Consider the following 16,308-nt stretch of genomic DNA (forward strand, 5'->3'; position numbering starts at 1 on the left):
TCCTTAAATATTTTTTATATCTGCATAAGACTGAAATGCATGCAGTGCAGTAAGTAATGCATGCGCCTTCTGTGGTGACAGCACACCCCTTGCACATGCTCAGTCAGTGTCAGCTCATAGCAAAGTGTGTGCCATAGACGGTGTTCACTGGAGCTCACCAGTGTCTGCACAATGGCGTGGTTGGTGGCATTCATGTGGGCATTAAGGGGGAAGGAGCACTCTCCATCACAGTAGTTGGCAGCATATCCCTCTGGTGCAATAATCCAGTCCTGTCACAAAACACAACAGTGATACTAAGATATTTGAACAGGCACCACAACATGCTTCAATATCTAGTTTCCACTCAACACCTCCTGACAGCTCTGCTGATTGCTTTTTCCGGGTTTATATTATCTCCAATAAGACGTTCTCAAAGTTGTTTTTTGCACAACCTCAATCATTAATTTTGATTAGGAAAAAACGACGACGTATCTGCACCTGCAAGATGTTGCCCTTTCCATGTTCAAAACATCCCCTGGATCCATTATAAACAAGGAGTAATGTGTTATTTTCAATACTGGCAGGCAGCAAGCAGTCTTCCCCCATGAGTCATGGTCCTAGTGACGGAGGCTAGCAGAGCTGATGACAAAAATGATGGCTGTAGCTGAACTTAGTCAATACTCATCCTACCCAGTCAGCTGAACACTGACAAGTCTAGGGCTTCATCCTAGCCAACACCATGGGCCAACTTCAATATCGAAGACCGTTAAGTGCTCTCCTCCGTCCTTCAATTAAAATACTATTTTAGTGTTCTGCATTTTATCATGGGCTACAGTCCATTATAACTGTCAGTTTTACTTAAGAAAGGGAAAAAGAATGGCCTAAATTCAGGCTTCTCAATAACACAAAAATGTACGGCCTACTCAGTCTGTCATTGCTGCTGTCCAATCAGGGACAGACTAATAGCCAACCGTTATACATCTGCCAAGCAACTGCGGCCTGTTTCACAGGGGGCGGCACTGATCAGGCTATCCAGCAAGACAAATCAACTTTGAAATTTTTCTACATCCATTGATACTCCCCTTGGATCTTTCCTGCAGTTATTTTGCATCTGAGCTCACAGTTTGTCTCTAGCTGTCAGTACACTCAGTTTTAATTGTTTGCAGGCGTAAAAATGTTTTTCCCTTTACAATATGCAACTAGAAGTGGCGTGTTGATTTGTCTTTGACATCCACAACACAAAAAGCACCATGTGCAGTTGAAATATGTAGTATAATGTTATATGAAAATATTTTGTTGAAATGAATAAAGTAAAAAGTAAAAAAGTAAAAAATGAGTAAAAAAACACTATGGTGAACTTAACTATGGTGAACTTAGTGTTTAATACTATCGACCAGTATTTTATGCACTGAAAAAAAAACAGCAATACAACAAATCTGACTATTGTTTTGGTAAGTTAACTCAACCCACTAGTCGCTGCCTTGTGAAGGAATGTCTGACATAATCATTTTTGTTTGTTGCTTTCAACTAATAAACCTGACAGGTGTTAGCATACCCTTACCTGCCAGCCCAGCTCCCGGAAGCTGACATACAGCTCGTGCTTTCTGCAAGCTGTCTTCTGGTCGCTGCTGTTGTAATCTGGGGGGAGGAGTGGGGAAGAAGGGGATTACTGGAGGCAAAGGTACTGCTCGCCTGAGAAGAGACCCAACAAACCACCCATGAGTCACCTTTCATTCACTTCCTTTGGATAATGAGAATGTCTCAACCAGTGTGTGGCTCATTTTCGGGTTACCAGCAAATAGTCGCTTCAAAAATATGTTGTGTTTTCCTGTTAATAAACGCATTGGTAAAAACCACAGTACGGACAGTCGTTTGATACACTTCATTTTCAGTTTATATGCATATACGTTATTATCTCTTCCATAAACAATCTGCCTATTTCAGTCAGCTGCAGGTATGAATTTCAGCAAAGGAGGTCATCGCTGGCATGGAAATATATTCTGAAGTCAAACTCTGACTCCATATTTCCACTGACGTTTTGTGTACGCTCTCTCTGCGACTTTTTTTTTTTTTTTGCCCACGGGCCCGAAAACAAACCGCACGGCAAGGCTATGATATCAGCCCGGCCGCAGAATCACTTCCTGTGTTTTTAGCGCTCCCGCCCAGCGAAACGATCTGGTGTCACGTCGGGCAGGCCCGTCAGGCAGCCTGGACGCTGGCATGGGCGCCAGCAACATCTGCACGTCCGTAAACCGGCGGGGACAGTGACGCGCTGTTCAGGATCCCTTCCTGTTGCCTCCTGGGAAGCGGAGCCTGTTATTAGCCGGGCTTTTTTTCGTCTGACTGTGGGTTAGAGCGGCTCTGATTCAGAGCTGTGTAATCTCAAAATGGAAGGGCCACGTAAAATAATGCCAGCACACACGTTTCAGCTAAACATCTCTACACTTATTGTCCTTGTTTATTTAATTAGAGCCATAATCTGGATTACAGTTTGAAACGGCACAAAGGGCAATGATAAATGAGTCGTCTACCTCGTAGTTATCAATTAGACCTAACGTGTATACCTAATTGAATATTAAAATGCATTCTTGTGTAAATGTCAATGTGTGTTTGAAAATGAACCCCTGAAAATGGTCTATCCAAGGAAGGGGGGAATTATAAACACTTGGTCTGCCAAATTCGGTACAATCCCTGGGTTTTATTTTCTCGTACACACCTTGTTGTTTATAAGCTGAATTCACTGGGGAAATCTTCCAGGCTTCTCATTAGAAGAGAGCTCCCTTAAACCTGGTTTGTACACTATGCTGTCCAGTGAGATCCAGAAAGTGAGTGTCCTAACACTAGGGTAATAAATAGAGGCTTCCCATTCAAGGAAAACTCTAGCTACTTAAATGACATCACTATGTCACCTCAAAACAGTTTCTCACAGGAGTGAAGGGAAAGGCTCAGTAACGCAAGAGGGCACCGAGCAGCAGGGTCAAGGGCTCATTCCCATCACTTATTCTATCTGTCTGTGTCTCCTCGGTTCTTGCTTGACCCAGAAATTGATTGAGGGATGCCATCTTTAAGGACATTCCAACTCGTTAAATGATTGGCTTGTGGATCTGTCTCTCCCCATCTGCCACGTCTGTAATTGACATGGCTTAAAACTGACGCTTTTTAACAAGGACGTTCCATCCGCCTAATTCCCGTTTCCTTGATTCCTTCACATCCTTGCGTCCTGTCCTCAAGTCATTTCCATGCGTCCTCCATTGGGTGGAGGTAATGAGCGAGGAGAGGACGTGAGGAAAGCACACCAGGAGTGAAAATAAGAGACTGGAATAGGCCCCATGCGCCCGGCCTGTGAGCTCCAGAAACGCTGACTTCAGGTGTTTCCGCACTCCAGCTCACACTCCTCTTTCCTGTTGGGCTAGCAGAGGGACTCCTCCAGCTGATCTCTTTATGATGTTGATAGTGTGGGGGAGGGGGGTGTCTCTTCCTGGTCAGTCAGGGGGTTTTCTCGAGGTCAGCCTGTTACCAGGACCCGCCACTCCTCTATACAGCTCTCCTCCGGCTTCACACAGACAAATATTTACAGAGATAAATCCCTTCTCGCAAAGTCCAGCAGCCATCCCAAGCGGCCTGTCCCGGCCCAACTCCGTGGGCCACGGTTTGCTGGGTGGAACCACGGTACTCCACCGCCACCACGCCCCGTGCCCACGTATTCCCGGGTTTACAACCCGTGACATTCCGCTCTGGGCTGAGTCACAGGGATAGGGCCGTAACTGTGACACACCACATCTGTCAGCGAGATAAATCTGAGCTAATCCCCGCTGTGGGCGAATGCGGAGTGAGGCCCGTCTGCAAGCGGCTGTGTGAGACCAGGTGTGCGTGAGCCCCCCGGACTCTGCGCCTTATGCTGCTCCTTATTTAGTAATATTAGCATGTACAGTTAGGGGGCTCTTTAGAGGATATAAAGCACATTCATATTGTGGGCTTTCATTGAGTGTAAAGGCCAGATTAGTGGTACCCATAAAGCACTCCTCCCCTCCGCGACACTTCCTGCCTGTAAAATTTAATGCCATACAGCTACCACTGAGAACATTCTCCTGCGAGGCTTAAACACTCCTGTGTGGAAAAAAAAAAAAAAACCTAGGGGATTACGAAACAGGGTCCAGTCTTATTAGTGGCTGGCTTGTTGCTCATTTCTTTGTTTATTCATGTATTTATTTTAAAAACCCAGTAAGTTGAAGTATGCTTTGTTAACAGTGCTCTCAATCATGGCATTTAAAGATGTACTTTTGACTGATAAATTATTTATCAAATGGATCAAGCTACAAATGTCCTTGATAGTTTCCAAATGTCTTTCCAGAAGCATTTGCACGCTGCCAGTCACAGAGCACTTACATTCATGCACAGGCTTCGTTTGGTTTTTACAGCGGGCCCCGGGTGCCCCCCCTTTGACCCATAGCCTCAGTCCCTGGAACCAAACAGTAACTCAACAGTCGATTCTAGAACTTTCTAAAAACAGAAACCTTAGAAAACTGCCACTTCACAGCAGAAATTACAAAGTAATGTTTCTGGCGCAGCGGTGACAGAATGTCAAAATAATGGCCGCGGTGGTATAACGTTTAAAAAGGATTGTGAACTCCTTCCTGGGGAGAGCAGGAACTGCGGTACAAGAGCAGAGAGTTCCAAACTCCCATGAAGACTTGAAAGAGAATGTGACTGTTGTCTGTATCCACACGATTTTTTTTTTTTTACTGAAGTTTATCTTTCTTCCTGTCTCTCATCACAGCGGTTATTAAACCCTCTCCAGAGCTCTGCAATGTCTAATTACCCTAACAGTAAACAAAAGAAGACTTGGGAGGGGGCAAGATGAAAAAACACAGCTGGACACTGCCATGTTATTATAATTCTTTAAGCAATACTATTAACTTGGTCAGTCTTTTACCAAGCGGTTAATGACTGGCTAGAGTAATTACAGGTGTCAGTGTACCGCTCCATACAAGCAGGGGATGGTCATTAGGTCTCAGGTAAAGGGGCCAGCTCAGCTGCCATTATGACTCAAACCCAAAATTATCTTTAAAGGTGTCTGTATTGTTTTCTTCTTTCTTTCCTTACATGCCTTGTACAATTCAGTGCTGAAAAGGCATCATTTTTTTTCTTTTTCTAGTGAGGATTTACAGATTTTCCACCTGTGTAATTTTCGCTGCTCTCAAACTAAGCCAAGATGGAGTCTTCCACATCTCTTGCTAGTGCTTCTATGACTGGTCTGTGGTCAGCAAAAGGCCAGATTTCTAATGAAAAAACTGCCTGAGGAGACCATGGGGTGCTGTCAATAGGGTGGCTGACTCTCAACCCACAATCTGAATTCCTCTCCATGCGGCCAGGGGTTCAATGAGTGAACCAAGAATGAACCAAACTGGATAGTCCATTCCAAGCCCACTCCTTGAAACCTATTAAATGAGTGCCATTAGAACATGTGGCTGACAGTCTTTGTGATACTGTTCTTGCAGTCGTGACAGAACCACTGTCACGAATGCTTACAACTTCCTCTTAATCTAAATATTTACACTTCAGATCTCTCAAGTGCTGGAGCAGGACAAAATTGATGTTTCTGGGTCACTGAGAGTCCAATCCTTCATATTTAATTAAAAATTTTTTCCTCTTTTCATTATTTGTGATACTTTGTTCTCAAATTCCACAGAAAATGTTCTCAAATTCCATGACTACTGTACGAGTGCTGATTTCATAGAAGTCATTTGCCATTATGATTTATATCACTGCAAAAATATTCTAGTCACAGTTAATGTAACAGTACACATGTATGCACACACACACACAGATAGATAGATAGATAGATAGATAATTTTTTCTCCTTAAAAGTTATAGTCAACATCGAATGTGATCATTATATCACCACGAAAATCAAAGTGCCTTTGCATTGAATCTTGCCAGCATGATGCAATTTGATAACATTTATTTAAACACTACGTATTATACTTTTTCATAGATGGATAGAGTTACAACAGGAAAGGAGAGACCACACATTACTTGGCTGAGCATTCAAGTCCACATTTAAGAGTCTAGCTTCCCCCACGCTAATTTTATAGCTTAACATTTAGTCCCTGCCTGCATGCGCAAAATTAGTCACGGATCAACCAGATATTAGCTCAAATCCAGACGCCCGCGGCCCTCCCGGCTCTGCAGGGGAAGATGTGAAAGGCTCGGGAGGTACAAAGCAGGCAATGTAAGAGCTGCCCACCCACCCCACCCCCTCCACCCCCCAGGTGTCTGTATCAGGCACGACACGACGAGGCCACGCACGGACGAGGGGGGCTCTGCTCTGGCTCTCTTTCAGCCCTTGTTTCCACGGCAGCCCACCTGCTCTGGTTACTGGCGTAGCGCTTAGGCGGCGGGGCCCAACGACATAAAAGTGAAACTCGGATGGAGAAGGATTGGTTTCGGGGGCTTGAGCCTCCTCTGTTTTTGAAAGCTGTCATTGATACCGCTGCATTAGTCACAAAGTCCTGGCGGGTTAGCCCAGTGACCCACAATAGTGAATGAGAGTTAGCAGCTGTGGGTGAAATGTGTGCACAGTTACCCTCATATGGGGACCCAGGAGAAAACTTCACTGCTTTATATTCTGAAGATGTAACAAATACAGTGTGCATTTAGGTTCATAACTGGGGGTTATTTGCTCACATCTCAGTAAATTCACATATACCAAAGAGTTTAAAAATTATTTCTACATATTACAATATAAACCCAATGGTATGCTGTGAATACCATAGCAACACATAATAACTGGAGTAATAATGAAATGTAGTATTAAGGTGGTCTGTCTTTCAGAAATGAATGGGAGGGAGGGGTTAGCACACCTGAAATGCCTGGGCCCTTGGCTGCCTCTTGTGGCTGGGTGGAGCGGTTGCGGTTCTGCTGTCGCCTCTTGCCTGTTGAGCGGACAGACCGTATGTGCACTTCGCTAACTTTGAAGAAGGCCACCATGAAGGGCTGCTTCTCCAGAGCCCCGTCACGCCCCACTAGTCCCGCCTCTTTTGGGCTGATGCTCCTCCCTGTTCGAAAGACCAATCAGAGTGAATATATCACAGCATTCACCAAGTAGAATGCTCTCTTGTAGAACATTAGCCTAGTATGCATTTTCATTGCCACTTTAAGTATCACACGTATATAGTCCTATGTTAGCTCATGCAGCTGTATATGCCAGTAGACAATCCCCTTTCAGCAAAATTCAAATACATTATCTTAGCTTAGCTTAACATTAGTTTACTATGTAAAAAGAATGTAAACATTAAACAAGATAATATAATGTATGTAAATATTTGAATACACTCTGTCTGAAAATATTAAACTGTTTAGTATAAGCCTGGAGATAGTGAGCAGCCCTCACCATTGCTGGTCTCCACACTAATCTGTAGTCCCAGGTTGTGATGGGGACTCATCACCCATAGGTTGCTGGTGGCTGTGATGTCAAACTCCAGCCAGCCTTCCTCGGCTGCCCACAGCTTCCGAGACTCCAGCAGGAAGAGATCGGCATCCCTGAGGGAGAGGCCGTAAACAGGTCACGCTCGCGACGACATGAAAGCACGTCAGAGCTCCGGCGTTCACGCAACACAAGCTTTTCATCTTCCCGCAGCCATCACGATAATCATCACAAGATACGACCAGAACAAACAATGCAAGCAAATGAAACAAGTAATGCCATTTCACAGATTATCATCTGAACCAGGGGAGGCTCAAGAAGGTCCAAGTGAGCAACACACCCCTCGGGAAGTAGCCCTGTTCCCCACGGGTCCAACGGACATACCTTAGAGGACACAGGGACAGTGGAATTAGCGGCTATGAACTAACCTCTTGGCAGTGGCGCCTCTTCCCATCAAACCTAATTTTATTTAGTACGAGAAGCAAGCGCAATGCATTCATTTGTACACACGTCACCATATTCTGTTTGCTGCTAACAATGTTTTTTTCCCAAACATAGTTAACTGGAATTAGACATTACTTTTTGGCAAGTAACAGTAAGTGCCCTCACCCCACCACTCCCCAATTCCTACCCCAAGGTTCCTCCTCATTTTAACTGTACTTAAAGTACTGTGTTGGTTTTGGTGAGTGAATGGCGAAAAAAGGTCAGCCCCCATTAAAGTAATCACACACAACAGGGCTGTGAACCTCCTTACAGCCCAACTTCAAAGAGCGCCGTAGCACAGGTGTTCTGGGAATTCTCCTGAAGTCATGCATCAGTAGGCCTTTCTGCTTTTTTATTGGTCATTAATTAGGGCGTTTTGTGAAGGGTTCCATATGACATGGGCGACGCGCACCCCCCCATCCCGCCCCCGGTTCACACGTTCAGCTCTGCGTGAGGAGGCCGCTGCTGCTGACTCACGTGGATTTAAACCAGCGTTCAGTCGTCTGGGCCGGGCTGAGGGGTCAGCCTGAGGGGAAGGGGATACAGGGCACTAAAACCTCTACTGTAAAGTTTGTTATTGACTACTTCAATTAACTGGAATAATATGGTCATGTGTCACTTTACTGCCCTTGTCAATGGCTGCTGTAAAATACACCCTTTTTTGGGCAGTACCCCCTTAGCTAGCTTGCCTTTTCCTAACATATGTTCCACAGAATTTTCCACATACAGCAAGGCAACTGAATAGCTTTACAGTGCAGTACAGACTATAGCCTTGCATAAACAACCCAATGATTCCAGACAGTAAGAGAGAGTGAGTGAGGGAGGGAGAGAGAGAGAGAGAGGGAGGGAGGAAGAGAAAGAGAGAGAGAGAGAGAAGCAGTTTGGAAAGAATAGTATGTTTGAAGGCATAATTTTCACAATGATGTTCAATTTAACTCCAACTTCATGTAGAATAGTCAGTCTTCCATAAGATGTGGTAAATGTTTTCATACAAAATAAAAATAAAATAAAATCTTAAAACTGACTAAGCACATATTCACGACCCAATGTATAATTAACTGTTTTGTAAATCATATATTGTCATATTATACATCTATCAACTATCATAACGAAGGTTAGATATAAATACCTACAACAGAGTACCTTTTGCAGATAAAACAGTGAAAGGCGTCTGACAACAGAGTACCTTTTGCAGATAAAACAGTGAAAGGCGTCTGGTCAAAAACACTTGTGTTTTACACAACCGAAACAGGGAGTAGATTACCCATGCACAGGGCTATTCACTCATGTCACTTTGTTTTGTGGATTACTGGATCAGTACATGCCAGTGGGTCTGAACTAGTGCAATCTGTTAAACATCTGTTAGCACTCTGGCTTTTTCCTACCAATGTACTTATTAAGGATTAAGGGCTATAATTAAAGCAATTACGACTGTAAGCCCTCACAAACTTGCAAATTAATCTGTTTGTCACCAAATGCATATGCATTCCTCAAAATATTTGGGGTTTGCAAGCACAAAGCATGGTTCTCCAACTCAGTGAAACAAGCTGTAATTTGCTTCAAGGTAAGTGAACCCCTACAATAATACAGTAATTGGAGATACATGACCCCTTTTATCTCTAAATATCTCTAAAAATAAAAGGCACATACTAGCAGTAGCAGAGAACAGACAGGTTATTGTAAAGATCAAGGAGTGCGGTGAATAAGTACACCATGATACCCATAAGAAACAGAGTAAAATTTGATGATAAGGACATAGTCATACAATAGTCACACACAAATGAGCGCCAAATGAAACCTATAGTCTGATTTGATTAAGCGATGGCAAATTGCTCTGGATTTGGAAAAGAACTGAGGAAAAGGCACACCTAAAAACACAGTCCATAAAATAAAATAAAAATTGACTCATGACTGCATGCACTCAGTGGTTTCTACAGCAAACAATGAACTTGCCGCTGAAATACTGCATGCTTTGGGGTCCATTGTTACTTGTGTCTACAGCGTAAATAACAACCCGCAGTCTCATTGGCCGGTTAGGCGGGATGTCCATCCCACTGGCCACAGTGTAAACGCTGGACGTGTGTTGCGCCTAGCTCTTTTTGGGACTACACAGTCAGGCTATTTCTGAAACTGTTGTGGTTAAGAAGCATCTGCAAAATAAAATACACTGCAAAAACCAGAGCTGGAAGAATGTCTCCTTCAGCAAGAAGGCCCTTTGCAGAACTCACAACACTATCAATCCTGACTCAGGAGAACCCACTCTCTAACGCGTAATAAATGGCAAGAGAACACTGCCTTCCTGCTGTGTGTGTTTTAACTTCATCTGAAGAGCCTAAAGTCTAGATCCATGAACTCCAAAAGTTAAAAAGCTTATTTTAACTGTGCTTGGATGCCTGTGCTCACATTTACAGAGCAAAACAGAGCGTTGTTTGAAATGTTTTAGAAATGAGAAGTTCTTATAAGTTATTTTGTCTCAAGACTCAGATTCAATACAACCATATGTGCTTGTATTGAAATTGAGAAATAAAGCACATTCAATGTTCTTTTGTTAATTACAGAGAAATGACTATCATACATTTTAGTACATTCTTCAAGCTGTATGAGTTACACAAAATAGTAGTCATAAACTTGTTTGTCAAAGATCAAAGATTCGGACACCCACAGTTTAAGAAAGTTATAGCATAACAAGGAAACAAAAAATGAGCAAACTCCACCCAGTGTCACCCATCTATACAACAAAATAGTGTTCCACTAGGTCTGCACAAAGAGAGGAAAGATGATGCTAAAATAACAAAAAAAAAACAATAAAACGGATGGATGAATAAAAAGACAGAAGATGCACTTTCCTAAAGTGGAGTCCCCGCAAACAGATTTAAACCCGAGTACATCAGCATTTTGACTGCTTTCCAAATGACTGCATGATTTCGACGGAAACGTCCATCCTTAACGCATTTCCCACATTTCCTTATAGCCCCTGGGTGAGTTCTGACCTCTCCTCAATCCAGCCTGGCAGGAGGTGTTAATTGAATTACTTCATTTTTCACAGCTGACCCCGCCTGACTGATCCCGCTCGATAAGAGGCCCGTTCCCTTTGTGTCCGTCGCTGAACGCCTCATCAGCACTGGAGGGCTCAGGCCCTCAGTCAGAGCCCTGCCCCTCAGGTCATAGTGGGGTTCACCAGAGCGTCCCTGAGTGCTACTATACATCTGATCACCAGCACAATCCCACAAATCAGCAAGGGTGATCTCACCATGCATCGAAAACTCAATAAAAATTAATTCCTTATATGTGAGTACGAATACGTGTAAAATGCAGTTTAATCTCTGCATCTCACCATTCACTCCAGCCATACCTATGAGATTTAATAAACACTGTTTGTAGAGGGTATCAAATCAGGAAGAGAAGAAATTAAACTATTCCTGCAAAGAAACCTAGTTCACTAATCAGGACACTCATGAAGCAAACCACACAAGTTTCATTTCATAATAATGATATCAAAAACATGTTGCACCCAGTAATAGAACAGAGATTAATATTAATGTTAGAAGTGGCAAAAACGGACTAGAAAGCTGCTGAATTTTGCTCCTCTGTAGACAGACCAAACATGGAGACAGCTGCCAGTGGGCGACTGACGCACGCCAGGCATCCCTACCTGCCCGGGCGCTCCTGCACCACTTGGTAGACGGTGATGAGGAAGGTCTCGTTCTTGAAGGCCTGGCTGACACACTCCTTGTAGAGGCGGAACTCTGAGGCAGTGACGGCCTCTCCCTCGGGGATCTGGGACAGGTTGAATTTGAACTCCTTGTGATGCCGCCGCTGTGGTGAGAGCTCTCGGTCGTACTCCACTGTGCAAAAGACAAAGCGACAGGGGCACATTGGTGCTGCAGACGCCGCGGTTTGCTAATAACCACCTTGTATGTCAGGTTGTGCATAAGTGACTATCAAGTACAAAAACTTCACTATAGTAGTTTTAAATAATCAGTACAATTACACTTACTGTCACATAGTAGCCCTTTCCTATATGTTTATCATTTTTTATTTATTATGCAGCCAAATTGTCCTGCAGATTAGTACATAATACAGATGCAAAAAGTACAGCGTACTACAATATGAAGTTTCTGGATTTTCACACGATTAATACTTGACCATTTCTGTTATTGTGCGATTCACAATAAGCTTACCCTTTATATACTTTTATACAATTGAGAACACCCAGTTAATGGAAGGAACTTCCTTATCAGAATGAAGCTAGTTAGGTGAAGAAACTATTTTAATCATCATTTAAATTTAATCTGTTAATTTAATCTGTTAATGCAGTGTAATTTGACTACATTTCAATAAAAATTTGGTTCAACTTTATGGTGCTTCCCTACAGATCTGGTTCATATGAAAAGCACCTGTTCCCTCAGAGTTAAGTCTTAACTCTAATTCAGAGGGCAGAGAGAAATGAAGCAGGAACCTTACCAAACTTCTCCCATCAGACAATGCTGATGCACGCATGCACACAGGCCAGCCAAGTGGCCGCATTTCACACCGCATAAGTCCGGCCAGACGCCCGCCACCAAAAGCAAGAGGAAGTGTCCTGCCATAATCGGATCTCCATCCCGCCCACAAGGAGCGGAGCCCACACTTCTGCCCAGCCCTCCTCAGAACCCAGAGTACGTGCAAATTAAACTGCAGAGCGCAGTGATGGGGCTGGGGGTGGTGGAGGGAGTGTGTCTGAGTTCATAGAGACTTCCCTGTGTGATGAATTACGGTAGCAGGCCAGAGGAGGGCCGGGCTTGCGGGAGGAATTCCCCAGATCTTTGCCCTTCGAGCAGACACTGAAGAATCTCCACGAGCATGTGTTCCTAATTAGCAGCACGGTGCACTCCAGAGGTTTTCACCAGGGCGCAGGGGTCCTCTCAGCAGGACCGAATCCCACAGCGCCAGGCCTAATTGACTGGCTAACATTGACCAACCTGCCCATGTGCAGGAGCAGCACCAGCAAGCTCCCTCACGGCCACTCGGCTTTTTGACTGAATCCACCCCAATCCAAGGTGGGGGACACGCCTCACTAGGTCCAGACTTACGGGCCAGCAAATGAAGGGTCGACTTTCCTTTATCAGTTACCTAATGTCCTTCCAAAGGTACAGGTTTTCTGAGATGCATTGACAAAAGCCCTGGAAAATCTGGAGCAAACACCTCCACAGACGACCTGCACGCTCACAATAGTTTTAACTACAATGAGAAAGATAAAATATCGCAGTAGCATGGCATGCACAGATACTTCCTCCTCAGGACACACTTTTGTCCTTTGGAAATTCTTCTAACAGTTTTTCATTTAAAAAACAGCCATTAAAGAATGTTTATGATAATTTATGTTTTGTAAAACTGTCACTGTAAATGTTTATATTGTAATCAGGACTCCTCTGAAAAAGAGACCTTGGTCTCAGTGGGACTTCCCTGCAATAAAGGTTTCAAGTCAAGTCAAGTTTTCGGTCAACACAACTAAGAACTAAGGAAAGCAAACAGGCAAATGAAATCAATGGCACAAAAGAAACATAATATTTGTAAAAATATTTCAAACCTACACCAAATTTCAGTGACTCTTTCAACATTTCTTTTTAGACCACCTCAATGTTCTTTTAGAATATCTTTGGTACCTTGATTGAGTTCAACCAGAACATTTGTCAATGGAGCATTTTTGATCCATGCATCGAAGTAAAAGACAGAAACAGCGACCAATGAAATATCCTAGATGTGCAGGATTTGCAGCATGAAGTGGGAGAAGAGGTGCTTAAAGCACACTGTAGCTAATTCTAAAGTAAGTCTCCATACTCCAACTTGAAGTAATTGGGTTTTGGTCTGAATAGTTATTCGGCACTGTACAACATTACAAGTGAAATCTGTATGTGCAGACTCACTGAAACAGAGGTGAAAGAGGCAACGACCTCACAGCACGCGCGATTGCCACAAAGTGAAACGAGCAAACCGCACTCCTTCCCAATTGCAAGGTGCAAATGGGAGCTGACAGCCCACTTAGGGATTACTCCTCTGTCGAGCGCTCTGAAGGTACAGTAGTGCATTCCTGAGCGTCTAATAAAAGGCAGGAATGTTTACGGCTTCAGAAATGAATGGGTGGGTGAAAGTTGAGCTGCAGGATTAAATTAAAGGGTGATTACAAAGAGGAAAATATGTCATTAATCTGAGGCAAAGACAGTTCGTAAAAAGGGCCTTGGGGGAGTTGGGTTTTTAGTGGTGAGGTCTGTTTGTGCAGCATTTGTTTTCTGTTTTTTTTTTGTTTTAAATGCCTTAACCCTCTTTTCTCTTCAGTTTTGGAAAGCCCTATCATATTTTTAGAAGTGCTCATTTCTGCATCCTCTGCTCTTGTTTCAGGACAGTGCAGTCAAGTGTGTGCTCTACTCCCATTCAGTATTCTACCATATTTCACGAGTCTGGCTTGCACAGACATGAGCTGGAGGAAGACACTTGCATGTGCAAGTTAACTGATTAAATCGCCGAAGCCCGATAGATCAGCGGGGATCAGCGGTGTGTCATGAGACGCAGTCTTGCTGGCCGAATGAAACCCTCCCTTCCCTGGGTGACACAGGAGGCAACTGTGTGCCGCCCTGTGGGGCTACTGGCCACAGCTGGCACTGGGATGGTCCACTTTCATTACCGGACCATGCGGCACAGCCATGCACTAGAACAGAGCCTCAACAGGATGAGCCTCCCAATTGCCCTTAATGTAACAGTAACAGAGTCCAAGAGGGCCTGACTGTACTCTATCAGAGTAAAATGTACTCCGTCAGAGATGATTTAACACTGCACATTTTAATGTGGATGAATGTGCACACGCTACTCAGGTACAAACACCGGTTTGTGCAGTATTTTAACGGAGAGGTGCCTGAAACAAATGTCTGACTGACAGTTGACCTTTTACAATGGATTGAAGCAACACTGAGCAAATGGCATAATATGTGTCTAATAACAGCCTCAAGTGCAGAAGAACAGATTGAGATAATCTAGCCAGAATGTGCAGGGTCCTACATTTAGCCAGCATTGTGAGGGCTCGCAGCATCCATGTCCAGTGTCAATATCAGAGGCAGCTAAACAGTAAGACAGCTGGCAATGGGACAGTTTCTGTGGGCTGCCGAGATTCGGGCTCCCACACACGTAGCACGACCGCAGAGCCGCGGCGGAGCGCCTCGGCTAATCTGCGAAAGAATGCAACCTGGGAGCAGCCAGAACGTGGCTCATGAGTCATCGCTGCCGCGCGGGGGAAGGACAGGTGTGGGGCTCCGTTCTCTCGTTTCCACCTGTGCAACATCTGTCTCCATGCCGCGGTGTTATTGTCATTAGCAAAGGAAGCACTTCAACCGAGCAGCAGCGATGGAGCCCGAGTGGCCAGCTATGAAAACAACTCCAAAAAAGGTTCAAAGAACCAAAGCGTTCGACCGCCGAGCTTCCCCTCCTGGCCCAGCGCTCCGGTTTCATGATCCTGATGTTGAGAGGTAGGCGGGCGGTTGTGGTCAGCGGTCAGCACCGGCCCTCACATTAAATGTTTTCCACGGCATCCCCAGGAGGAGCTCAGCGGTCGCTTGCATTTAATTCTTTGACCACATTTAGTCTTTTCCACCCACCCGCAACCACAAAGAAAAACAACAGCATTTTTCTTTGCTGAATTTTGGCATTAGGGCCCCCCCCCTTCCTAAAACAATTAAAGCAGGGAGGAGCCATCCAGAAGAGCGCGAGGCTAACACTAACGCTACGTATCGACAGCAGTGACAAGAGCGCGAATCCCTGGATGCAAACAGCTGGACGCATGAATGGAAAAGAGGGCAGCTTTTTACGCTGAGTAACGGTACAGTGCTGGAAGGCTGAGGGGAGAGTTCTCAGTAACTTATAAGACAGGGGAAAAGCAAGATTATTTATGCTTGCAGTTCCTCACTGCGAAAACGCTTACTACCGCCCTGCTCGGATGGGGAAAAAAGCTGTTTGTGCTGCTCACATTTTTACTCCTGTTTTGAATTATAGAGTGATCAGAGCATCGTTTGTTGAAAGCATTATCTCAAAATGCAAAACACCCCGATGACGGAGACGATGTGTTTTGCTGCATGAGTACAGGTCATTTCTGGGACAAATTGTTATGATTAACTTCAAAATATTATTATTTTGAAAAAGAACCTCAGATTTTTCAGTTGTGTCTAATCTTCATCTGAATCTAGATTATAAAGGCCAGATTCAACCTAGCCACAATGTACTTTGGCCCTAACTTTGAACAACAAATATAACTGGTAAATTGTTAGATTCGATTTGACCCTAAATGTTGCAAATTAGCATATTTGTTTCACCAAAAATCCACAAAACGCAGTGTGGTCTTCTGAATCACAGAACAGATAAATTTTTTCATCGTCTTCTCCACTGTATAACAGTGA

General features: G+C 44.1%; 1 protein-coding gene across 1 annotated transcript in view; it reads right to left on the reverse strand.

The window, feature by feature from the left end:
* Positions 1-16,308, reverse strand: part of bmp6 (bone morphogenetic protein 6) — a 29,664-nt gene that overhangs the window by 1,608 nt on the left and 11,748 nt on the right. Inside the window, exons 2-6 of the mRNA XM_064331217.1 lie at positions 11,541-11,733; positions 7,373-7,521; positions 6,843-7,037; positions 1,541-1,617; positions 159-269 (exon numbers count right to left, since the gene is read on the reverse strand). Coding sequence (XP_064187287.1) covers positions 159-269; positions 1,541-1,617; positions 6,843-7,037; positions 7,373-7,521; positions 11,541-11,733 — 725 coding nt within the window. The remainder of the gene's footprint in view (positions 1-158; positions 270-1,540; positions 1,618-6,842; positions 7,038-7,372; positions 7,522-11,540; positions 11,734-16,308) is intronic.

The sequence above is a fragment of the Anguilla rostrata genome, chromosome 4 (genome assembly GCF_018555375.3).
Source record: "Anguilla rostrata isolate EN2019 chromosome 4, ASM1855537v3, whole genome shotgun sequence".
Lineage (NCBI taxonomy): Eukaryota > Metazoa > Chordata > Actinopteri > Anguilliformes > Anguillidae > Anguilla > Anguilla rostrata.